Raw genomic sequence first — 26,870 nt, forward strand, 5'->3', positions numbered from 1 at the left:
TTGAGCACCATGTCTTCATCTCCTTCTAATACAGGAATAAAAAGTAGATATTTAAATTTTACAGCTTCCAGCTTCATACACCCAAACTTTATTTCAGTGACCCTTTCTGCTGTGCACAGAACAGAACAGAAGGTGTTAACATTTAAAATCAAGAACAGGATGCAGAGATGCAGTATGTTGCAGAAGGCTTCAGGAAAAAAAGAAAAAATAGGAAAGGGAGTTTGAGGGATAAAGAAAATAAGGAAAAATAAGGCATTTTTAAAAGGCACTTTGGCAGGACACCCCCCCCACACACACAAGGGTCTGCACAGAAAACAATCCCAATAAAGTTGGTTGTAAGACAAAAGATCCTTGGAACAGACTGCCAAGAACTTCCCTCCAGAACAAGCCAGCTTCATGGGCCATTTCAAAAGTTAGTTCTATTGCTACACGTGGTACGAAGCCAGGAAGTCTTGCTGCTGCACCCCATAAACTCTCTAGTGCAGTGAACCTGGCCATCATTTGCCTCCTGTGCCACCATCTCAAAAGCCAGCTGGAACAAAGTTATGGTCTTGCCCTGGCCATGGTGGGGCGAAGGGGAAGGGTTCCCTCTGCCCACGATCCGGGGTACTTGCGCATCTTCTGCCACAGACTAATCTCCTCTCCGGTAGAATCCATCCAGTCCACCAGTTGGCCATTGCTCATCCCTGAAGAGACAAGTAGTTGAAAGAAAAAAAGGTGAGGTCAGCCGAGTGCACAAAATAGCCAAGGTCCATTTTCACCATCCTGGCCAACTGAGGGAACTGATTTGGTTATCCAAGTATCCCTAGCAAAGTCACAGAGCAGGAGTGGGGGGAACCTGTGGCCATCCTGGTGCTGTCCGGGCTACAGCTCCCATCAACCCTGCCCCTACTGGCTATGCTGGTTGGGAATAATGGGAGTCCCAAGACCATGTTTCTCGTTGCAGATCAGGCCCTGCCTATCTAGACTTGTATTGTCTAATCTGGCAGGCAGCAGCTCTCCTGGCACTCAGGCAATGGTCTTTCCTCACCTTTCACCTGCTACCAAATTAATTTTAGCTGCAGATGCCAGGGACTGAACCTAGGGCTTTCTGAATGCAAAGCAAGTGCTATTCCTGTTAGTTATTCCGCCCCCCCCCGCCAAAAAAGTCACAGGACAGGTAAATCACATCTGTGTAATGTTTACAGAATTTTGTTTTTAACCCACTAGAATGAACATGTGTAATACCTAACACAGGTATAAGCCGTGCACCAGGAGTTCACTAGGCCAGCATGAGCTACAAAATCTGTGAAGGCGTTGCTAAACCTGATGTTTTATTTGAGTGCCCAGCTGTGTTCTGTCTTCAGCACTGAAAAGGCTAAAATCACCATGTGTCACACCTCCATCCCCAAATGTCGTCTACTCAAGTAACACTCCCTCACAAAGAACTGGATTTTGCTTAATAGAGCTGTCCTCAGATAAACTGTGGGCCCTCTTGTTTTAATTCCATGTGGCATTCTTCCCTTTTGTTGCGTGTTTTTCAACTCTGTTTCAATACAAATTTTCACAGTAAAACAAGAGAAATTGCGTCATATCCACACCACTTAAAGCCATCTTATAACATTTCTAACAGTCATGAAGGGTCCTGGGATCTGTACCTTGTTAAGGGTGCTGGGAACTGTAGCTCTGCAAAGCCAGCACCATTAACAAACTACAGTTGCCAGGATTCATTGGGGGGGTGGGGAGCTATGACTGTTCAAAATTGTGTAAGAGTGCTTTAAATGGAGGCTGTGGGTGTCTGTAGAGAGAAAGAGAAATGGCCAGAAATGAGGGAGCCCACTATGAAGACCCACCCGTACCCTGCTATGGCCCCTTGGGAGGGCAGCAAGACAAGTACTAGTTGTGCATATTTATTTTCTCATATCTACTTTTTGGACCATCAACTTCGAATTTAGCTCTCTGCTTGTTATGTATCGAGATTTAGGTTATTTTATTGTAATGTTTAGTAGATGCTACATTTACTGAAGTGTTTATTTTGTCTGACTTGGGTTGAAGTGTTCTGTAACAAGCATACGTTATGCATTTTTGATAATTAAGTTAAATGTTTTATTGGGATCAGATTCAGGTGTTGAATTTACTGTGGAATAGCAGCCCGTCAGCTAACGTAAAACTGACTGGAGCCATGGATGGAAAGCAATGGGTGAAAAGACTGCACCTTATAAAAGAGAATGAAGGAGCAAGAACTTAGGAATGCAGGAAGCTGCCTTATGTGGAGTCAGCCCATCAGGTCCATCTAGCTCAGACATGTCTACATTGCCTTGCAGCGTTTCTCCAGCGTTTCAGGCAGGGGACATTCCTAGCCCTATCAGGAGAGTCCAGGGACTGAAACTGGGATCTTCTATATGCAAGGCAGGTGGTGGTATTTCATCCAGGAATCAAAACTGCACGGTGGTGGATATTTAAATTCCACTGCCTCCAGCTCCACAACTTTATTTCAGTGACCCTTTCCCCTGTACACAGAACAGAAGGCAATACCATTTTTTGAGCAAGTGTGAGGAATAATCCATCTAGAAAAGATAATCTCCATTGATGGGACAGGTGCACTCATGGACACCCACACAAACACATATGCATGCCCTAAGAAGATTCCTCACCATTCCCAACTCCGAGTCGGACTCCTCCCAAGAAATCGTTGCTGGAAAGGGGCTCCCGGTCCCACACAGTAAGCTCCAGGCAGATGTGTGGCAGCTCTTCAGGACTGATGTTGTTGTAGACCAAGGTGTGGTTGTAGTGGGGGTTCAGGCTCTTCTTCACAACTGGTGTCTTCCTTTTAGTGGCCTTGTTCCTCAGAGGGAGCAAATACCTGTGGAGCAGGGAGGGGAAAATGCCTCTCTCTTATTAAAGAGGCTCCTGCAACCAGGACTTGCAGAAATTGGTAGCTTGGAAGGGGGGGGGGAAGGGTAGAAAACTCAGCGTCTTTTGAAGATCTCTCTGCAAATTTATTGTGCTTAAGAAGCTGCAGAGAGAATTCTCAGCAGCCACAAGAGGGCATCCTGCGAGCGCTTTTCCTGTGACCTGTAAAAGCAGAACTGTGCGCCGTATGCATAGTTCAAAGTCAAAGTGCTTCTCTTCTATAAGAATCAGATCCAGCCCCTTTTAAAACTCAGAAGGATTTGCACAGCCCCAAATCAATTGCTACCCAGAGCCAAGCACACTTGTTTCATATTGCTGTGCAAGATACTACATGAAATGCAAAATAATTATTTCTATAATCAGATGCACACACAACCCCTGTGGTACCTGGGCAGGGCAACAATTAACTGTAAACCCTCAGTCTCCAGCCTCCTTTCCACCCATCACACAGTTTTAGCAAGCTCCCATTTGCTCACCCCTTGACAAAGCTGTCAGATGTCCCTCCAGATTTGGCTGCTGTCAAATTCTTGGCCTCTTTGATCCAGACCTGAAGTTCACCGCCATCTTCCTTTTTGCCTAACAAAGAGACCCCTGTGATGAGCATGAACGGCAGGAGTTCCCCAGTCCCAAAGCTTCCTCTAACCAGGGTGGTATGAAAGCCACCCTACCAACCACACAGAACCGGAAAAGCCGATTGTTAGCAGAATTTAAGTCAAGTTTCTAGACCTTATGGAGTTGGGAAAAGGTTTGGATATGAATAAAGAGGAAAACCAGACAGCTGCCACATGTATGGTTTCTGTTGCATTCAGAGGGAAAACTGGTTGCGTTACACTGAATCTTCACCTTTTCTTCCGTTTCCTGCATTGGCATGCTTAGCAGGTGGAATGAACTTCAAAGAAACCACCAATTCGCCTTTGTATTGAGGAGAAGCAGATGAGTCTGCAGCATTCTAGGACAGGAATGGGCAATGATAAATATTAGCACATCATTAATAAAAGGGTTGTACAACCAATCAGATTCCTGCAGGATTTACTGATGCAAGGAGATGACACTGAGATGGCTCTGTGTAAGATATGGAGGAGGGGGCTATTCTGCGGCAGGTTCTACAGATGGGGTGGAGGGTTTTCTAAAGTGGCTGTGAAGGAAAATGAATTAGAGGATAAATATACATATATATATAGGCAGGGAGGAGTGGCTCAAAGAATACATAATGCCTCCACCCTTTCAGTGTCAAAATTGGCATTCCCAGGACAGCTTGCAAAGAGAACAAACAAAACATATTTTAAAAAGTAATCGAACCAAGAACATTATAGAACAATCCCTGAGCCAAAAAAATTCTTCTGCAGCTTCAAAGAATTAAAATACTGAGAAAAGAAGCAATTAAAATGATTGAAAATGTGCGAAAATGGGAGAGATCTTCACCTGCAACTGGAATTACAACAAAACAGGAGGCAAGGAAGATTCCCTGTTTGTTATTTAAACCAAAACAGCAGCTGAACACAGAGGCAATTAGAAGCTTGAGAACCGAGTTTAGCAAGACTTCCTGGAACTCCCAAGAAACCTGTTTCAGCTGAAGCTACATGACAGGGGGACCAGGGAAGCAAGAAGTGGGGTGGGGCAAACCTTGCCATGCAGGGGGAGGCACTCCTCCAACGGGCTCTCAAAGTTCCAGGTGTCCATCGGGACCTCCACCTCTCCCAAGAAAGTGTTCCGGCCAAAACGGTCGTGGTGCCAGACAGAGAACTGCAAGGTCCTCGTCATCAGGAGGGCCTTGCTGATCTCATACTGCAAGAAAACGAAAAAGAGAGGGTGCGTATTTAGCAAGGATAGCTTCCACAGAGGACCACAACCTACACAAGCCTGGCTAGCCCCCTGCCCACAACTCTCAGACACCTTGAGCAGCTCGTTGTACAGTGGGTTGACGGTGTTCCGTTTGATGGTGGTTTTCCGCTTTCCTGAGCGGGATTTGTCCGGGAGGAGGTATGTCTTCACATACCTGCGAGAGACAAAACATGTAGGTTTACACCTTGCCCAGTTATCTCCCTTTCCTTCCATGGTCCCACACACCTCTGTTTAATGGTGATGAGACTGGCGAAGCAGGCAGCTTTGGATAAAGTAGCTGTGCAATTGCATTGGTGTGCTGAGAGGCGGGATGTATCCACACAGTGAGTCCTTACAAAAAACAACTATTTGCTGAGGGCCACCCCCACCCCAAAATACCCCATATTTTTAGATGGTTCACACTGGTGTGTGAAACACTTCAACTACAGATTGCAGCCCTCCTCGTGATTACTCTTAATGTAGTGCACTGGGCTAAAACTGGGGAAACCAGAGATAAAACCTCTGCAGCCTCAGTCATGAAAACCACTAGGTGGCCTTTAATCACTCACCATCTCAGCGTAAACTATTTTGCTAAAAATGGGGCAAGGGCTGGAGAAGAAGGAGAGAACACTGTTAGCTGTCCTTGGAGGAACGGCAGGATAAAAAAATGTGATAAATCCATAAATGCAAATTGGCATATTTTAAAATATAATACAGTGCCTTTATCCAAAAATGCATTTGAGGGTGCTGTACACACTTCCTCTCGCATAACTATTCTGTCTTGGAAGCACAGCACTGCAATTTTGTCCCCAAAGCAGCCCACCTTTAACCATGCTAAAAGAGTGTTTGATTAAAATATATGTTTGTTTGTTCAAAGCGTTTTTACACCTGCTTTTGATCCCTCTTAAATTAAAAATTATACAACAAATGAAAAAGTACACGTGAACACAACAGAGCTCAATTTCAGGCATCACATTAAAAAAACAACCACAAACATGGTTTGCATTCACCCTAGTTTAGAACCAAACCTAACCCATAGCTGAGCTTTCAAATAAATCTAGGAAGCACACGGTTTACAACTGGTCATCTGCTTTTGCTTTCTACCTCCTGTCTCTAGGATGGAGAGCAACTGATGCTGCAATTACACTTCTAAACTATAGTCCAGCTTCCTCAGCTACTAATCTGTACCATGTCTAAACCAACCCACTTAATTTGTTGCTACGGGTTGGAAACCAAACCACTTATTCCTGTCCTAATGCTAGGTGTAAGCTCACCCACACAAGCAGGAGAGTCCAATGTCCCTCCTCCCCACACATCCATCACAAGACGATGCACACTCACGGGCTGGAGCGCTTCTTGGCCTCGTCAGCATAGGCCAGCTGGCGACACTCCTTCACGTGGATGAAGAGGGTTTGCACCTTCTGCTCATAGCTCAGGGAAAAGGCAATTTCTCCTGTAACACAGACATTGCCAAAGTCGCCCGCCTCGCTGTAGATACTGACCATGCTTCCCAAAGTGCTCTGAGAAAAGAAAAGAAGCATTGTTTACCATCCACTGAATTCTGCCTTCCTGGCCCAGATTCAGCCAGTCACCAAGAGATTCTGCTGCATGTGCAGACCAGCTACTGTAAGTACCGTATTTTTCGCTCTATAACACGCACCCAACCATAACACGCACGTAGTTTTCAGAAGAGGAAAATCCGTAGGCATGCCACCCGTAGGCATTTCCTCCATAACACGCACAGACATTTCTCCTTACTTTCTAGGAGGAAAAAAGTGAGTGTTATGGTGCAAAAATTACGGTAACTCCGAAAGGTTTTTAACCAAAATGTTCAACCTACATTTCCACCCGTAAAGTGGGGGCAGCGTTCAGTTTGTTGTAGCAAAACAACAGGTCAGTTAAAAGATTGGGAGCTGGGGTTATTGTTTTAATTATTTGCTTATGTTTTTACCTTGCATTTTTATCCCGTGATCCACCCTTAGATCTTGTGATAAAGGGCAGTATATAAATAATAAGAACAATAATAATAATTTGGCACAGCATAATTTTTTCAGGAGGTGAGAAGGCCTCTGATCCCTGAAATCTTACGCTGTTTTACAAATCTGTTCATCCTTAAGGTCCCAACACAGCTTTCGTTTTTAGTTTCAATCCCATCACTGAATTCCACTACTTCCTGCATGGATAGGAAGAGTGACTGTTCCATCTGACAGCAACAGAGGCAAAGAAGCCCCCCTACCCTGGAGATCACCTATCTTAATCCAGCTGCGCCAACGGGGGAAGAGCTGTAGCTCAGTGGTAGGGCATCTGCTTTGCATGCATCTCCAGGTAGGATTGGGAACATCTGTCTGAAACCCTGGAGAGCTTCTGCCAGTCAGCGTAGTAGACAACACTGAGCAAGATAGACCAGTGGTCAGACTCAGCATCAGGCAGTTTTCCTGTGACATATTAAGCTGACCCACTGAGTTACGATGCATTTGCTTCATAGAATCATAGAATCATAGAGTTGGAAGAGACCACAAGGGCCATCGAGTCCAACCCCCTGCCAAGCAGGAAACACCATCAGAGCACTCCTGACATATGGTTGTCAAGCCTCTGCTTAAAGACCTCCAAAGAAGGAGACTCCACCACACTCCTTGGCAGCAAATTCCACTGTCGAACAGCTCTTACTGTCAGGAAGTTCTTCCTAATGTTTAGGTGGAATCTTCTTTCTTGTAGTTTGGATCCATTGCTCCGTGTCCACTTCTCTGGAGCAGCAGAAAACAACCTTTCTCCCTCCTCTATGTGATATCCTTTTATATATTTGAACATGGCTATCATATCACCCCTTAACCTCCTCTTCTCCAGGCTAAACATGCCCAGCTCCCTTAGCCGTTCCTCATAAGGCATCGTTTCCAGGCCTTTGACCATTTTGGTTGCCCTCCTCTGGACACGTTGCAGTTTGTCAGTGTCCTTCTTGAACTGTGGTGCCCAGAACTGGACACAGTACTCCAGGTGAGGTCTGACCAGAGCAGAATACAGTGGCACTATTACTTCCCTTGATCTAGATGCTATACTCCTATTGATGCAGCCCAGAATTGCATTGGCTTTTTTAGCTGCCGCGTCACACTGTTGGCTCATGTCAAGTTTGTGGTCAACCAAGACTCCTAGATCCTTTTCACATGTACTGCTCTCAAGCCAGGTGTCACCCATCTTGTATTTGTGCCTCTCATTTTTTTTGCCCAAGTGCAATACTTTACATTTCTCCCTGTTAAAATTCATCTTGAATGAAATTCATGAATGAAATTCTACTGTTGGTGTTGTGCTGTTCACCACCACAATCTATTCCCCCCCCCACCTTGTAATGCTGATGGTTTAGACTTTTTTTTTGCAAATAGAATGTAATAAATAAATAAATATCTTGGGCTTGATAGGAATGCAGAAGAAGGAAAATTATGCTCTGTAAGCCAAGTATGGAGAAACTATGTCACCTTCTTGGGACTACAATTCCCATCAGCCTTGACCATTGGTCATGCTGCCTGGGGGCTAATGGGAGCTGGAGTCCCACAGGTTCCCCACCCTTCTTCAAAAGATTCCTAGGCAACAGGCACTGGTACCGGGACCCACCGAAGATGTGCCACTACGCATGCTGCATCTGGCTGTCCTTCTCCGGTGAATCTCTACCAGGCTGTCTATGTCCTCCTCTTCCTCTTCCTAGAGAAGAAAACACACACAGCTGAGCTTCATCCTAAACAGCATCAGCACAACTTCCCAAAGGAAAGACTGCTGGCTCAGTCTGTAGCCCCAGGCAAGTTCAAAAGTCCCCCAGCTCATCACCGCCCTCCTCCAGTGTCTTATTATGAGCTATTGAGTGCATCTTTATTTTGCATACCATCACTTCTTTTTACAGCTGTGCCTATGCCTCCAGGTGGCCATTGGAGATCAAAATGCTCTCTTTGACTGTGTCATATGAAATGACACACCACCCAGCCAAATGAGCTGCTAAGCTGCATCTATGCACCACCTCCAAAACCAAAGACAGAGGTTCTTTCACCAAAATACTGACATAGCCACAGCAGGAGCTCTTGGAGGTTCAGCACCCCAGGTGATTGTGAGGGTTGCCTCTATGATTGGGCTGGTCCTGCTTAAGGAACCGCCTCCCCCTTTATGTCCCATAATGTTATATTTTTTTGGACTCAAGGAAGTCCATTAATACTACCCCTACATCAAATATCCCCAGGACGCAGAGAGCGCTTCTCAGTATTTGACTCTGGAACAACCTTCCGTAACATTGGTGTGGGAAATCTCAAGCCACACCCCCTCTCCCCAAGCCACACCACTTCAGTGGAGTGCATTGTTTGGAGGTCTTCCTGCACTCCAGCAGAATCCTCAGTAACCTGAATCTCTGAAAGGCCTAAAAAAAGGCAGGAGACAAGGTGCATCACCAGTAAGGGGAAGGAAAGAAACCCCACCCTTTAAGGTGGAGGAAAACCTCCCCCTTCCTACCTAAACAGTGTCAGCAGTGTGAATGAAGCAATGGGAGCTGATGCCCAAGAAAAAAACAAACCAAAATCTCAGGTTCTGGCTTTAAGAGTACTAAACCAGCATCACCTGTGAGCACTACAGGTACAGCCAGTCTGGGGGGGGGGGGCGGGGGAGGGGCTTCTCCTACAGGAGGAGGCAAATCTGCATGGCTCTGCCATAGGCGTGCCATCTTAAAAATGTTCAGTGTCCTCTGGGGGTCTCTGGTGAATTAGCCTACTGTATAAAGGTAAAATTAACATTTTTTTTGCTCTGCCCACTTTTGCTTCTGCCACTGACACCTGGCTCCCCTGAAGGGTATGTGGGCCTCAGGCTAAAAAAAGCTCCCTTAGGAGACTCACCATTTCAACGTTGAGGCCTGGGACTGATTTGCTTCTGTCTCCTAGAGGCCCACTTTCAATAACAGGCTCCTCTGGTCGCAGGTCAATCACTGACTTTGTGTATTCTGTGACAGAAATAGGTCAGGAGAGGAGAGAGCTACCGTTTTCAGCATCCCAGAGCCAAGAGGTCACAGAACCACTACCCAAACCTAACCCTTTATCCACCACCACCACCACCCCAATCCAAGAGGATTGTCCCAAACAGGTGCTTGTCCAAACTTCTTTTGATAAGGTTCATGGCTGAGTTAGGATCTGAATGTGGATCTCTCCAGTTTAAATACAGCAGCTTAACCACTCTACCACCCTGGCCGGCATTACATTGCATCTAAGGGTCTTTTACCTGAAGGCCTCTGAACTCTTCTGGGATTCTTCTTGAACAAGGTTTCATTCTCATCAGCTGAAGCTGCACCTTGGATCCCCAAACGAGCATCCTAGGAAAGAATACGCCAACATCACAAAAACATAAACAAGACCCTCACACAACCACCATCCCACACACTGGCCTGCAGGTAGAAAGAGTAAGGAAATCTGCTCCCCAAAAGCATTTGGCCAGCACAAGCTTTAGGACAAGCGCGAAAGGCTGTTTTGGTACTTTTGAGTCCAGCAGCTTTAGATGTGCAGATGAGTTACGATAGCCCACCCAATATTACACTCTGCCAATCAATGCAACCAACAAGGACCAATGTGCATACGCCCATGAAAAAGGTTGGGGTGCCCTGGGAAGGGAAAGTCCTGCATTTCCCAAGACACCTGCCGCCATACGACAGTGCCCAAGCACATGCAAAGAAACCTGTTGTTTCAGCAAGCCACATGCAAAGTAGCAGTGCAAACCTACACCATCTGAATCGGAGGGGAGAGTCTCTCTGAAGCGGCTGGGGAGCGTCAGGCTGGATGCATTGGACCCTGAAGGGCTGATAGCTTTTGTCCTCTCTTGTTGAGGGCTGCAAAGAAACAAAACGCAGGGAGATCATAAGAACATCTTTCCTGGAGCAGACCAAGAACATTCATCTCTCTAAACAGGGTACCCTCCAGACTTGTTTTCTGCAATGCATCATCAACGCAATAATAGTGAATTAGTGATCTGCAGATTGTTCTGCTTTATTAGTAGCTCTGCTCTGCTTCCTCGATGTTATCACACGACTGCTATCTGAAGGGTGCTCTTGCTCTATAGCACAGCCAAAGCAGAACCAATAAGAAATTCCTGGAACATTTGTGGGAGGAAAAGCAGGAAGCTTATATGCGAGGATTGGAAATGGAACAGTATGTCTGCCTGGAAATTTCTGCAGTCACCCTGAGAATGGGATCAGCTGAGGCACAGCAGAAGAAAAACCACTAACCCTTCCATTTAGCGACAACTGTAAACCTGCATGAATTTAGGCGATCCCCTTTTAAAGCCTTAGCCAACTGCCACATGTTGTGCAGCAACAAATTCCATAAATTGAGAAGTGCATTGGGTCAATAGATCATTCCTTTTGCCTGTTTCAGCCTTCCCCCACCTGTGCCCCCCTGATGTTTCTGGACGCCTGCTTTCATCAGCCCCACCTAAGATCAGGAATTGATGGGAGTTGTAGTCCAACAATATCTGGAAGGCTGGTCAGGATGGGAAAGGAGGCTGGTCAATGCTTTATTTGTAGCATTACCGGAGGCAGAAAATAAAACTCTGTTTTCTTTCTCTGCACCATGCATAAAGTTATTTCCCAGCATGAGTCCACTGAGAACCACCCCAAAAGCAGATACACAGGTTCTGCAGGCAATATCCTGACCCCCAGCAAGCCACCCCCACCCCAGGTATTCAGTATATGAAAGGGTTAGGGAGGAAAGTCTGAAAAGGGCTTTTATCTCCCCCAACTTACCTCCCTTTTCTCTCCCTCTAATCAAACCTCATCCATTCCTCTTCTCTCTTCCCCCAGTTGAGCTCAACAGATTTAACAGCCTAGAATGCTCCTGTGATTCTAAAGCAGCACATTCTAAAACAAGGATGGCTCTCTCCCACCAGAAATTCATAGCATCATAGAGTTGGAAGAGACCCCGAGGGCCATCTAGTCCAACCCCCTGCAATGCAGGAATCTCAAATAGAACATGGCAGGTGGCTATCCAACCAGATAGGGAAAAAGCACAATGCAACCTCCATTATCTAGGCCATCCACTAGTTCACTAAATAGAAGTGACATTCATAGGTTAACATAGCAAGTCGTATCGCAGAGGAGATTTACATGAAGTTGAAATGGATCTCTCTACAAGCAAACCAGGTGAGAAAAAGCTGAAGGGTATATAAAAGGCAGGCTGTGTGCACCCTCTATCTCAGCAAATAAAGAAATTAACTGTGGTGGAAAGCACTGCTCAAACAGCACAGGAATTGTCCTATGGTACCTCTGGATTCCATCACCGTATGATTCTTTTCAAACATTCAAAAGGCACTACAGAAAACAAGTGAATTGCATCATGTCACAAACCGCTGGCATAAAAATGATTGCTCATTCTGAAAAGTGGTGTTTTTGGATATTAGTAAGAATCAACTGGCTGGAGAAAATAAGTAGTTTTAGAGAGCATTGTTGTTGGACTTCCAGCTCCCATCAGCTCCAGCCAGAATGGTCAATGGTCAGAAATTATTAGGGTTGTGGTTCAGTAACTTCTGGAGAGCCACAGATTCACTTACAGATTGGGATATACACCTTATAGGAATCAGAACTGGTCTTTTCAAACCTGGAGCCAGGAGCTGTAGGAGAAGAGACAGTGCGGAAGCCATCCAGACTCATGTTCTCAGTGGATTCTGTGTCACTCCTTGCATCTCGGAGCTCCAAGTGATCAGGGGTCAAGCTGGAAGAAACAGTCTAGACAGGTGAACGGCAATAAGGGGCTTGGTGGAAGGGCCCAAGTTCAATCCCTTGCATCTCTAGTTCAAAGGATCAGGCAGCAGAGAACACAAAGACACAGGAAGCTGTCTCATACAAAGTCAAATCACTGATCTACCCAGCTCATCACTGTCTACACCAGATGTGGAGAACATTGCGCAAGAAGAGCTCTATTATCTCAGTAGAAAAGCTGTTGGGGGTCTCTGTTCCAGTAATAGGTGGGGGAGGAGGAGACATACAACACACTCATCATACACAAGGCTATTTTCCATGAAATGTGTGGCATATTTCATCAATGCACAGCTGAACGGCAGACCTTGCCTTCTTACAGCTATTCAAAGACTCCGGACTTAAAATGCAATTACATCCTGAAAACTGCCTTCATGCAAATGCAAAATGCTTAGGCCAGTGCTTTTCAACCAATGCTCTGTGGCAACACTGGCCTCTGTCCCTCTTTCCTTCCTTCCCTTCCTCTGATGCCCTCCCACATATCTGCCTCCCAAAGGCTTGATTGGCTGTTTGTTGCAGCAGCCCTGGCTACAAGCTCCCCAGGCAAATGGTGCCTCTGGGGCTTGCCAGGGGCTGCTTCCCAGGCCCGTGTGGGGCAGTGTGAGGAAGAACCTCTCTTTGGGGGTGGGGTGGGCAGCTCAGAGACCATGGGTGGCAGCAGTGGCTGCTCGGAGGACTCCCAAAGAGAGGGGAGAAGAGAGGAGGCTTAGCGAACACTCAACAAGGGAGGGTGTTCAAAAAGTGGTGAGGGGCTGCTGGCTCTTTTGGCAAGGGGTAATATAACTGGGCTCCTGAGCCCTGCAGGGGTGCTGCAGAAAGAATGTAGTTGGCCAAGGGGAGCTGTGGACCCAAAAAGGTTGAAAACCTCTGGCATACACTTCCTGCATACTTGAAGGACTGTAAGTATGCTGATATTTTCCCTTCATGTGCTTTGATATTCACTGTCGCTAGTGAGAGGGATGAAACAGACTCCCATTGCTGCAACAGCCCCAGCATGGTGGAGCAAGAAGGGGTGGGTGGGAGAGAGAGAGAGAGAGAGAGAGTCACCTGGGATCCTTGCGTTGCTGCTGAGGACTCTTTGGTGCTGCCTTGGAGGAACCTTTGGTATCGGTGAGCTGGGCCTTCTGCAGAAGAGCTTGACCTGCTGTCTCCCTTTTGTTAGCTAAAAGAGAAGGGATAAAAATAACAAACCTTTTAGGGTCAATGCACACATACTGGGAGCAGTCCCCATTTATTCACGACATTTCCACCTCACCTTTCCCTCACAAGGAGCTCAAGGTTGTACACAGGATGCATCCTCCACCCAGATAACAACCTTGAGAGGTAGGTTCATTCAATAGTTAACATTTATATAAAGGTAACGGTAAAGGTAAAGGACCCCTGACAGTTAAGTCCAGTCGCGAACTATTCTGGGGTTGTGGTGCTCATCTCGCTTTAGAGGCAAAGGGAGCTGGCGTTTGTCCGCAGACAGTTTTTCCAGGTCATGTGGCCAGCATGACTAAGCCGCTTCTGGTGAAACCAGAGCAGCGCACAGAAACACCATTTACCATCCCGCTGAATCAGTACCTATTTATCTACTTGCACTTTTTGATGTGTTTTTGAACTGCTAGGTTGGCAGGAGCTGGGACCAAGCAATGGGAGCTCACCCCGTCGCGGGGATTCGAACCGCAGATCTTCCGATCAGCAAGCCCTAGGCTCAGTGGTTTAGACCACAGAGCCACCCGCGTCAAACCCAGTTCACTCAGTGGCTATATATAGTGCAGAGCTAGCCAATCTGTAGCCCTCCATATATTGTCAAAAACACCACTCCCATCATCCTAGGAACTTGGCAATTAGGAGGAAATGGAAATTTCTGAAAAGCTGGAATCTTTGAGTGGGGGAGTGATTTTTTTCAAATATATCTTTTGGCCTCATTAACTGTTAACACCAAAGCAAACCATGACTTAGGAGTGAATGAACAAGCAAACAAGTTGATGCATTGGGGCAGGGGGAATTGCAGCTGCTTTGCTCCTCCCTGTTCCTGCTGCTGCCACACTAGCAGGAATTAAGCCATGGTTTGGCTTAGCATTACATCTGTACTCAGGCTTATGGGTTGTCTCGTTCCAGACAGACCACAAACTGTGCCCAGTATTTTTATTTTTATTTTTTTGTGAGCTTGTGGTCACAATTTGTTTGGGGGAGACAAACCATAAGCACAGGTTCAGGTGTGCCAAACCATGGCTTAGCTTCCAGTGGTGCAGCAGCAATACAAACAGGGAAGGAGCAAAACGACCACAGATTTCTGACTTTTCACCAGCACACTTGCTTGTTCAGGCTAAAGCATCATTTGCCATAATGTTATGTGCAAACAAAGCTACTGTCTATAATCTAGAAAACTGGTTAATGCAGTTATTGTGGAACCAGTGTTATAGAATGTTGAATAGTGTTAAGAGACCATTAGAGCAGAAAGGAGCCAGGAGGAGGGGGGGGGGAATTCTGAGGGACCCAGAAGCTGGACTGAGCAATGTACCGTAAATGGATAAATACAAAATAAAACACAGTAGCTGAACAAAAGAATACAATACAAAGTAGCTGGCAGAGTTTCTCTCTGCTTATTTGCTGGCTTTTCAAACTTTCCCCCCCTAAAATCATTTTCTCAAATGATTTCCTCAAATGATGTTTAACTTGGTGTCTTCCTAAAACTGTAAGCAAAAGAATAGTTTGTTTCAGAAAAACTTGGTCTGAGGCCTTGTCATTTACCCCACACCTAATGGCTGTGCCACTTTACCCAGTACAGTGGTACCTCAGGTTACAAATGCTTCGGGTTACAAACTCTGCTAACCCGAAGTAGTACCTCGGGTTACGAACTTTGCCCCAGGATGAGAATGGAAATCACGCGCCAGCGGCACAGAGGAAGCGGGAGGCCCCATTAGCGAAAGTGTGCCTCAGGTTAAGAATGGTTTCAGGTTAAGAACGGACCTCCAAAATGAATTAAGTTCGTAACCTGGGGTACCACTGTATCAGGAGTAGGTTGGGCCAATTCATGTCCAAAATTTTCAATGGAGGAAGTCAGGAAAAAAATAGACATCCATTTGGTGGCAGCAAGGAGGAAGGAAGAGGGGTTGGTAAGGCTGCTTTGCTTGCTTGCTTGCTTGCCTCCCTTCCTTCTCAGCAGCCCATGCCATCACCATGGCTGAAGAATGAAAATACACAGGATATTGAGAAGATACAGATAGCTCAAGTAAGCAAGCCAAGCTAGATTTCTAAAAGGGTAGGGAGAATGTAAAGAGTTTGCTGACCAGGACATGAATTGCCAGCTAATAAGTTATTTGGGACAACTTTTGATTATGTTTAACTGGAAAATACAAACAAAAATCCTGCATAAGAACCAGCAGCTACGGACTCTTTGCTCCTCTTCAGAACCAGAACTGTCAAGAAATCCTACCCTGTGGTTTGCGCCGAAGAGACATCCGAATGATGTCGCTGCCCAGCCTGCTAGCAAATCGATTTACTCTTTGGTCATAGAACCAGTCACCAGTAGATTTCTTCAGCTCCCTGGAGAGAGAGAGAGAGAGAGAGAGAGAGAGAGAGAGAGAGAGAGAAGAGTGCTGCAAAAGACCATTTGTAACAAATCACTTATGTGCAGCTCAGTTTTTACATCACTCGGTTTTTCTGAAGCATGGATGATTACACAACTATGTATAATAGAATTTGGCTTCCTGAGTTGTTGTTTCATTAAAATAAACACCCCAAGTTTCTAGCCCTCATTAATGTATGGGGGGAACACTTTATGGAAACCTATAGATGTTTTGTTGCTGACTTTGGGATTTTGCAGACACAGCTTTGAAGCAGGAACAGCAAAGCTCCCCTGTAGGTAGTTATCAAGGGTGTGTTAGCATGGGGCCCTCCCACTGCCCAAACAATTCCACAGCAACATTCTTGGCTCAATAAATCTTGTACCAGTCTCATGGCCTTGGCGGCAAGAACCCAGCCTCACTAACTGTATTCGCCTTGCTTTTCTACAAAGGAAAATAAAAAGAATGCACAGAGGTTTAAATTATTGAGCAGGACAGTTAAAACTCCTGAATACTAAAGCCTTTAGACAAAACAAGTTGTGCGTAAATGTTGAGGGCTAGAATCTTGCAATAAACAGCCGCAGCTGGAAGAGACAAGGAACAGGAAGCACAAGGACAGGAAGTAGCACTGGCAAACTCAAGCTGCCGAACTTACGCCTCCTTGGTGCAGACTTTGCAGCGCCAGGAACTGTTGGCGCTATAGGAGCGGCAGTCCCGGCACACCAGATGGTTGCAACCACGGCAAGTATTGGCTTTGGGGCTGATCCGCCCCAGGCTCTGCTGACAGCGGGCGCACGTCCTCTCGCTGTAGCGCTGGCTTCCCCTCTTGGCTCCCTTTCTGCGGATCTCCAGTAGCTCATTCTTCAGGCGCCTGTTGCAAGGAGCACAAAGCGGGAATGACTAAAGACTACCACATACAAAGGAAGGGAGCCTAAGTTCCCATACATCTCACAGCATCCGCTCCAGAAATCCAGGTGCTGGTTGGTCCTGCTAAGGCTTGTATCCATGAAGATGGTACTCTTAGGTCCAAGCTATCTGAAAGAGAGTATGCCCTCGGTTGAACCAGATCAGGTTCCGAGACGCCCTTCTCTCGGTCCCGCCACCCTCACTTGGCGTGGACACGGCAGAGGGCCTTCTCAGTGGATGCTCCCAGACTGTGCAACTTCCTCCCTGGAGAAGCCGGACTGACTCCCTCCTTGGTGTCCTTCCGCCAGGAGGTGAAGACCTCCTTATCCCAACAGGCTTTGATGAATTGGTTGCTTCTAATGATGCCCTGCTGTTTTTATTGTATAGGCATCATCCCATATACACATGATCGACTTGTGCGCAACCGCACACATGCGCAGCGCTGGGAGGTAAATGCAGAAATAGAATCATACCAGGCAATGGCAGGAGAGAGCTGGAGAGTCCTCGTGGCTCGCAAGGAGACTCTCCCCAAAGAGGACGTCAGTGAGGGCAGAGGAAGCCCCAAAGAGACTGGAGGCGCAGTGAGGCTTTGTTTACTCTGCTCAGCCTCCCTGCCTAACAGCTGATGTGTGCATTGGTTCAGGAGGAGGAGGAGCTGCTTCTCTGCACAGCCTCCAGCCAGTACCAGAGCTTCAACTCTAGTTGAAGGAAGAGTTGTGTAAGGAAAAAGATTCAGAGGCTTTTTAGAGGGTGCACCCCACCTACACAATTTTTCCTCTGCCCAAACCCAGATCTACCAACCTCACAGGGCTGCTGTGATAATAAAATGGCGTACGGGGCAAGCACTGTGCTCCTTAGAGAAAAAGATATAAATGCAATAATAAATAATTTAGCTATTTCGCTTAGGTTACTTGCTGCATTTTTAATTTGTTTTAAGCTGCTTTGAGACTCTTGTAATAAGCAATGAATAAAAAAAATAAAATAAGGGATAACGTCCCTTGTGTAATAAACACCACGAGCTCCAAGTCTAATGTAATTAACTGGTATATCAGAGAGAGAAAGAGTTATGCTAATAAACTGTTCCGTTCCATTTGGAATTGTTTTATATCTTTCATAATTGCAATTTGTTTTTTATAATCTTACTTTCCATTGTAGGCCCTTTTGGTGAAAGGCAGGTAACAAATCTTACACAGAGATGAATAAAGCAAAATATTTCTCACTGGTGCTCTAGCTTAGCCCACGTAAGTACAGAGACAGAGGCGGCAGAGCCTCGAAACAGAATATAAGAGCAACCACTGAGGAAGAAAAGATAAAAACTGGGCGATTTTACAGAGTTTAGCAAGGAGCAGGGAGATGATGAGATGGGCAATCTCAGGCACATGGACAGTACCTCACTGTCCTCCTGACAAAAACCCCAAACAGTGCTTTGGATCCCAAAGGTTGCAAACAGAAGAAAGCTTCCAAGACAACAAATCGTCGAGACAGACAAATGGTCTGACGCAGTATGAGGCAGATCCCTATGATGGGAAAACTACTCTGAATCACCCAGACTTATTCAGGGCAGGCCTGTACAATGCACAACCCATGAAGCTGAAGCAGACCAATAGGAACCTGCAAACACCCTTGTTTTTGTCATCTTAAGCAAGCAGCAAAGGTTTCGGCTATATTCCTACACCAGCTCAGTTCTCCAGAGCAAGGGCAGCGGTGTTCTTGCCTCCCTCTTGACCCCTGAGCCATTTGGGTTCTCACCTGATTCTCCTCTCTTCTGCTTTCCGCAGTGCTTCATCTCGTTGCAGGACCTGGAGGATCAGATCCCTCTCAGCCTCCGAAAGGAAGGACAAGTCAACAGCCTCCATCGTTATCCCCAGGTTGGAAGGCAGCTCCCGGTCCCTGGCTGCAGAGTTCTCAGAGCTAGAAGGAAGATTAAGAGTTTAGCATAGCTGAGCAAGGATACTACACGTTCATTTAACTCAGGGATAAGGAAGCTGTGGTCCTCCAGAAAATGTTGCGGGACTCCAACTCCATCAGCCCCAGCCAGCGCAGCCAAAGTTAATGGATGATGGGATTCAGAGTCCCAACATTTGGAGAGCCACAGGCTCTGAATTTCTGATGTAACCTGTTGACACGAGCGAATGCAAACCAAAAACTCTGAAGGCAACTGACCTACTATATTAGCTAAAGTAAGCCTGGTTTCAAAAAGATGCTTTTTTGCATTGTTTTGCTGCAAATTTAGTTGCCTGCAAAAGGCCCAAGCATTCTACTGCAGGTTGGGGCAGTGAGGAAACCAGGGTCAAGAGAGACTGAGGCTTGCCTAAGTCTTCCTGAGAGATGAGATTTAAAATTGGGAAGTCCCCGACTTACAGCTCTGACTTGTATCCGCTATACTGCAGAGGCTCTGTAAATAACAATTGTCAACTACATCATATGGGCTAGAGGTTGTAGGACTACAACTCCCATTGTTCTTGATTATTGGCCATGTTGGCTGGAGCTGATGGAAGTGCATAGGCATATGCATGTATACTTCATCAATGGAACTACTGAAAAAGCTGAAAACTGGCAGAAACAAGTGGAACATGCACCCAAAGTCTGCAGCACTGCCAATTGTGCCTTTTCCTAGGCTACTCCATCCTATCCCCAGCGAATAAACATTCCATATTATGAGCATGCTCAGTCTTCATTTGGCTGTTTCTAGAGAAGCTGCTCCCTTAAGTTCCCTCCAATACACTTTTTTCTATTTCTGCAGACGTTTGACTTTCTTCTCTGTCTCTCAGTAGCTCTGCTTTAGCTATATATCTGCCATAACTCAGTTCTTTATTAGTAGTACTTATAATGAAAGACTGACAGAAAGAGACAAGACAGAACAATGCTTCTCAAAGACAATTCAAGTATAGTGGGTCCAGCTGCAATATTTGCTAAAAAGATTAGAGTGGGGATCCATTTGGCATAAAGGTTACGGCGAAACACATAGGAACTTATTCCAGGCAGACAATATCTGAATGTTGGCACAGCGGAGGGAGGAGGAGAAAGAGAGAAGAGAAGAGCCTAAGATCTCTACCATTTTGATACCTGGGCTTTGAATGAAAAATCAAGATAGGGGCCAGGGGGAATCACTCTGAAAAAAGACAGTGAAATCAATAGATGCCACAAAAATATCTGGGCTTCAGAGGGATGGGGATTCCCTTATGATTTTGATTATTTTTGCCCTCCAAAACAAAGAAATCCCCACAAAAGTCTCAAAAACATGCTACTTTTTATTTTAAAAAAATTATCTAGGAGTTAATGCACTAACATTCATGCAAAAACAAAAACCCATCTACAGTACTGAGTTTTAAGGTATCCTGGTGCCAACTTGATCAACGCCAAGTCACCATGGGTTTAGCGGGGGGGGGGGGGTTAGGGAGGGGCAGCTGCCGCCGCCCCAAATCAATAAAAAGACTAAGCTAGCAGGCTCTGACCCTGCCCTCCCAACAAACGGCCTGCCCACACCCAACAAAAATCCTGGCTACGCCCATGCAAGTCACCCATCATTAACAGAGAGGGCCTCAGAAGAGAGACCCCAAAGGTCTGAGGAGAGGATTGTGGCCATGGAACTACACTGTTGTGAGAGAGTGAAAAAAGACAAGGCAGCAGAGCAATCTGAGCAGTCTGGGAGAGATATGAAAAGAATGGATCAGGGCCCCATCCTCCACAGTCCTATGTCACCAAGAAGCTGAAGAATGAGGCTGAACCAGCTGAGGGGGCTGGCAGGGTCAGTTACCTTCCCTACAGTTTTTAAGCCTCCACCATGAATTCGGCCTTTGGTGAAGGGGAAGCTGGTGAAGCGCTGTAGGAACACAAGAAACTGTCCTATACCAAAGTCAGACAGTTGGCCCACCTGACTCAGAGAAGCCTACCCTGACAGAATAAAGCACTGGAATGCTGGAGTAAAATTTCCTGTTCAAAATGCAGACTTTGACACTGAGAGTTCAGGGTTTTAAATTCAAAACCAGAACAGCAAAACTGGACAATTCTGGCCAATCTCAAACTTTCATTTATAGCTCTGTTTTGATAGTAGTACTCTGAGGTGACGTGGTGTGGAAAGTGGGGCACCATCAAAAACCAAAAGCAGTGAAGGAAGGGTTGAGGTAGTAAAAACAAGGCTACAAAAAAATAATAATCAAATAACAAAATTAACAGTGAAATATTAATAGTGGGAAATAGTGAAAATGGTGAAAAGCCATGTGATAATGGTGAATGTGAAAATGGTGAAAAACCATGTGATAACAAAACATAGCAAGCTGCCTTACACTGAGTCAGAGCATTGATCCCCCTAGCTCAGTATTGTCTACACTGACTGGCAGACGCTCTTCAGGGTTTCAGGCAGGAGATGTTCTCAACCCTACTCTGAGACACTGGGGATTAACCCTGGGACCTTCTGCATGCAAAACAGATGCTTTGCCACTGAGCCCTTTCATATTGGAGACATGGCATGGGGTGGGGGCAGAGACTTCAGGCTTGTGGATCTATTGGGTTTTCCCCCCCATGATGGCTGCATACACACCATACATTTGAAGCACATTGTCTTCCACATGGTGTCTTAGGGGAGGGGTAGTACCTCTGGTGGGGGACACGTTGTGTTCCTTCTGGAGTGATTTGTCCACCTTTGGTCCCCACTGTGCACTAGCTCTCACCTGTGGCTCCTATAAGGTGCCAGCCTGCAACAGTGGCCACACTCCCAGAAAATGGCTTCGACTGGCTAAACCAGGTGAGGGTAGCCATTGGGTCTCAAACCCTCAGCGAGTTAGGAGCTTCCTCTGCATGTGAAGACAGGCTCTAGTGGAGTGGGCAGATGAGGCCAAAAGTGGGTCCAATGGTCAAGAAGGCAGTTTTTGCACATGCTGTAGACGGAAGTGAGGAGCAGGTGGAGCTCATCAACCTGGGAAGGGAGCCCATCTAGGAGAAGTAAAACTCTGGTCCTAAACCTCTGCTGCCTTGAAGGATATCTTCAGGAGAAGAAAAGGCTAAGGAGCAAACCCTACTCAGATCCCCAAGACGGTTGGATGGTGCCTTGTATGCCTCCTTCTGTCACATCCTGCAGCCAGGCTTATGCCAAACATATTGCTCTGCTTTCTTTTGGATCACATCAGCGAGACAGCCCAGGATCTCCATACACACTGCCCAGGCTCACGCCCTGAGAGACCAATTCAGTGCTGCTAATGCAGCAGATTGACTCCACCCCCGGAAGCACACTCCATTGTCTCTTGAGGCAGAAGGACGCCAACAACAGTATCTCCCGCAAACAATCTTGGGAACTTAAGGCCTTTACAGAGCTACAGTTCCCAGCACCCTTACCTGAGTACAGTTCCCAGCATTCTTTGGGGAAAACAACAAGCTTTTAAATACAGGGTGTGTACATGGCCTAAAAGGGACGCGGGTGGCGCTGATGGTTAAACCACAGAGCCTAGAACTTGCCGATCAGAAGGACAGCGGTTCGAATCCCCGTGACAGGGTGAGCTCCCGTTGCTCGGTCCCTGCTCCTGCCAACCTAGCAGTTCGAAAGCACGTCAAAGTACAAGTAGATAAATAGGTACCACTCCGGCGGGAAGGTAAAAGGTGTTTCCGGGTGCTGCTCTGGTTCGCCATGCTGCTCTGGCTTAGTCATGCTGGCCACATGACCCGGAAGCTGTATGCCAGCTCCCTTGGCCAATAAAGCGAGATGAGCACCACAACCTCAGAGTTGGTCACGACTGGACCTAATGGTCAGGGGTCCCTTTACCTTTACCTTTACCTTTACATGGCCTAAAAGACTCTTGAGATCCACAAACTTGAAGAAGGTACACAATGATGGTTTGGGCAGGCAGTGAGTAGTACGGATTACCTAGCGCACCCCATAATAAGCCATGCAAAGAGAAATAAATTCACACCTACAAGCAGAAACAGGCTTGTTTCTAAACTTATTCATTTATTACATTTATATCCCATCTTTCATGCAAAGGTTTCAGGGTGGTGTACATAAGTTTTCCCACTCCCTATCATATCCTCACAGCAAGCCTGTGAGACAGGATAGGCTGAGACAAAGGACTTCCACACTTCTTCTTGTCCAGCCGCTTCCCTACAGGAAAACCCACTCTTTACCATTGAACTGCAGTAAATCAGCGTTTTCGCAAATTGATGCTTGCTCCGATTCGGTGATAAAGAGCAGGTTTTCCCAGGAAAAGGCAAACAGAAAACTGCTCAAAGCCTGGGACAAGCGAAGTGTGGATGACCCTTAAAAGAGTTGATGAAGCAAAGCCTTTTCGTCGTTGTTGTTTGAGTGGGAGCCAGAAAACGTTGCTGACGCAACTGCACCGTCACCCAGAAATTTGCGACTTTTCTGCAATAAAAACATCTGTCATGCATGCAGAATGCCCCGGGTTCAGCCTGGAATATGTAGGGCTTCCCCTGCATATTCCAGGCTGTTAAAATGAAGGAAGCATGGGTTTAAACAGCATTGCGTTTCTGTGTGAAAGAGGTGGAATCGCATTTCTGCTACTGAAAACAAATCCCTTGGCCAAGATACATGTAGAATTAAGGAAATTGAATTAACTACTATTATGCACTTGGCTCCTGCTGGAAGACCTCAAAGCTTGAAGTCTTCCCTCCCCTGCATTTAAACACAAACACACTTAATTTCCTGCTCAGCTGCCCCACATTTTCCCACAGCAAAGAGGAAGCATGTTTGATAAAAACACTCAGCTCTGGTATTTGAAAAACAAATACCTCTTGGGACGCCAGGATAGGAGACTCAATATCCTATTTTCCACTCCACCTGGTGTCCCCCATCCTGCGTACAAGTGCACCCACACCAAACATATTGCTTCATGTTTCAAGATCAGGAGTGTGCCTTAGCCGAAGGCAGTAGCGTGCCCGGAGCCTCTCTGCAACCTTCCCCTCAGCTGTAGGGCAGCTGAGGCGGCGGGCAGACGCAAGCCCCGTGCTCCTCGAAAATGCAGCGCAGAGCTTGCAGGCAGTCCGCCCGCCGCCTCCGCCTCAGGAGAGATGCGTTGCTCAGGCACGCTGCAGGTCCCACAGTGTGACGCCCAGTGCCCCCCGCCTCGCCTAGCTACCAGTGGCATAGGAGGGGGGTGCGGTGGGTGAGGAAGTTGTTGTTTCTTAAATTAAAAAAAGTGTCATGAGCCCAGTTTTTTAATTTTTTTTTTAAAATCACATATTTTTGCCATTTTGTCACCCCCCTCAGTGATGACACCCAGGGTGACCCGCACCCACCGCACCCCCCTTCCTACGCCATGGGCTGAAGGACCCCTAGCTGGCCTCCAAAGCTGTTTGGGATATTTGAATTGGCACAGAATCGTTAAAACATAAAACAGCCAGGGGTGCCAGCTTGAATAAAATATTGGCGGGCCCAGGTAAATCCCATACCACATAGTCAATCTCATGATACGGCACATTCACACTATTTGAATGGCAATGCTCGTCAACTTTGGGGGCGCCAGGACCCCTCAAATATTTTAGGGGGGGGTGGTCGAAGGGACCTTGGCTCCTAGGATTTGGTTCCTATGAAACAGCAGCAACACACCATTCCACAGGATCCTGTGGAAGAACACATGACATTTTCGAAAACTTTTATCAACACATGGTCATGGACTCTTTAGCACTCACCATAGAAAAAGAGCACACAATGCGAAGTGCTCCACTTAGCTGATATGCCTGGTTAGGTCTCACACACGCACACCCTTCCCCTTCTGAAGGAGGAAGCCATTCCTCAAACAACTACCTGTAATGTTTCCCTTGAGAGAAATGAGACAGTTCTTGACCTACATAGCTAACAAAAACATACTCATCTTAACCAGCCTATGAGTGAGCCACCGTTTTGCTGTGCATTCATAATGATTTATGCTCACGATGGTATCAGGGCTGTCATATGCGGTTCTGTTTTCAGAGATGGCATACTGCTTCATTTCCACTCAGTGTAACTTCCTGCGGAGAGCCTGTAAGGTTTTTTTTGGGGGGGGGGAGGCAGATGGGGAGAGTGCCTGCTTTTCTTGCACAATAGCTCAAGAGAGCCCTTCCAGATGCCAATAATCATGTAACAACCTTGGGGAAGTACTGCGGGAAAACTAATAAAGCAGAATGGTGTATAGACAGTCCAGTATGCCATAATTCTAAAAGGAAAAGAAAAAATTTAGGGTGGCAGCCCTACACTTTGGAACTCCCTGCCCATTTACACCTGGCACACACCTTTTGTTGCTGTTTTTTCGGCACCTGCTTAAGAACACACATCTAGACGTGTGTAGGTGTTCATATTTTAAAATCTCATTTTGCTTACAGTTATTAATTCTCTTTTAAATATTTAAATTGCATGCTTTTAACTTACTTTTTTTTAAAAAAAAGGAAAAAGAAAAAAGAAAACCACTTAGAGGTTTTCTTACAGCCAAGTGCTATACAAATCTTGTTAAGTAAATAAAAATGAATAAATATGATTTCCTTGTTGCTATGCTACAGAATATACCTGTCAAAAAAGCAAAATGAAACCCAGACTGGAGAGGCCCTTCACTTGTAACATCAGCTGATCAGCCCTGGATCTTGCAATGTAAGAGGCAACACCTTTGAATGTGCCTAAAATTCTCTCCCTTACGCCCAAGAACATGAGTCTGCCTTGAGGCTATGTCATCTGACTTAAGGTTTCCTCCTGCAAGCTGCAACTACTCTGCTATGCCAAGACCAGGGTTCAAATCCAAGCTCACTGGGTCACCAATCCTCAGCTTAGTCTACCCCACAAGGTTGTTGTGATGATAATATGGAGAGGGGGAGAGCCATGTGTGCCACCTTGAGCTCCCTGGAGGAAAAGGAGGATATAAATGCAACTAACAACTAAATGAATTGATAAAAGGGAAAAACCCTTTTCACATGCTCAAGAAGACTCTCCATATGAACACCTTCACATATACAATTCCAACAGGTTTGAGGGGAAGTTAAATCCCTGAAGCCAACATAAAAACACACCGGGATTTAATAGCAAAGACTGCTGTTTCTAAACAATGCACCTGATAAAGGAAGTACACAGTTCATAAACCAGAGCGAGCCCAGGAAAACATTAGGGCGAAAGAACAATGGATACACACCTCACGAGAGAACTTTGGGCAGACCCCTCACCGAGGATTCCCGTGCCTTACTTCCAGGTAAGTCCAAGCAGTATTGACTTGGAACCCTTGCCCCAAAGCACATGCAGAGTGCCTTTCTAAACCCAGCCAGCCTTTGCACACCAAGGGAGGACCTGCAGGCCAGACCATCCAAGCAGGACTTTGGGATGGGGAACGGCACCTGTCCCCTAGGTGGTTAACTAATGCCACGCTAGCCTTTTAAAAGCAGGCAAAACAGGCTTGCGAACTAGGGCGGGGATGAAATCGAGGACAGAAACTGGTGGTGCTGCAAAAGCCTTACTACTTTGGAAAGGGGCCCAGGGCTGGAAGGTGGAATGCTGAGTCCTCCCACGATGGCGGGGCGAGGGGGTGGGGGCAGATGAGGAATTGGCATGGAAAAAGAGGGGTACCTGTACGCAGCGCGCCCCGCAGATTCCCCTGCTCTCGTCGCGGTTAACCACCAACCACAGCTGGCTTCAGGAACAGCTTGAATTTTTCCCTGACCTGGGAGGAGCCGTTTCCTTAAAGGCACCACGCCCTTTTGCCAACCTTTTAAAGCCGAGATCAGGATTTATTCCCAACACAGTATGGCTTAATCGGTTGCTATTTATCTACTGCAAACTTTCGAATGGACTAAAAGGGGTGTTTGCGCGCGCGCGGCGGGGGGGGGGCGTGTTTAAATAAGTCAGCAATGCTGTACTAAAAACATTTTCAAGAGCATCCTAAAAGCAGCAAGTTCTGAAACCCATTGACATAAAGCTGGACATATGTGTCATCTGCGCTATGAACACATAGCTGTCAACTTTTCCCCCTTTTTAA

The 26,870-nt window shown here is 46.4% G+C and overlaps 1 protein-coding gene across 1 annotated transcript; it reads right to left on the bottom strand.

Annotated features, from left to right (window-relative positions):
* Nucleotides 1-72: 72 nt before the first annotated feature.
* SYTL4 (synaptotagmin like 4) lies at nucleotides 73-26,608 on the bottom strand. The gene is made up of 17 exons (XM_081848038.1): nucleotides 26,462-26,608; nucleotides 18,682-18,843; nucleotides 16,682-16,897; nucleotides 15,897-16,006; nucleotides 13,520-13,634; nucleotides 12,315-12,428; nucleotides 10,447-10,552; nucleotides 9,952-10,042; nucleotides 9,573-9,676; nucleotides 8,317-8,403; nucleotides 6,055-6,233; nucleotides 4,786-4,888; nucleotides 4,516-4,677; nucleotides 3,736-3,841; nucleotides 3,369-3,468; nucleotides 2,634-2,842; nucleotides 73-686 (listed from the first exon to the last, which is right to left on the bottom strand). The coding sequence occupies exons 2-17, from the start codon at nucleotides 18,786-18,788 to the stop codon at nucleotides 544-546; spliced, it is 2,052 nt and encodes a 683-aa protein (XP_081704164.1). The 5' UTR covers nucleotides 18,789-18,843; nucleotides 26,462-26,608; the 3' UTR covers nucleotides 73-543.
* Nucleotides 26,609-26,870: the final 262 nt, after the last annotated feature.

This window comes from Podarcis erhardii, assembly GCF_964252035.2.
Source record: "Podarcis erhardii genome assembly, chromosome: Z".
Classification (NCBI taxonomy): domain Eukaryota; kingdom Metazoa; phylum Chordata; class Lepidosauria; order Squamata; family Lacertidae; genus Podarcis; species Podarcis erhardii.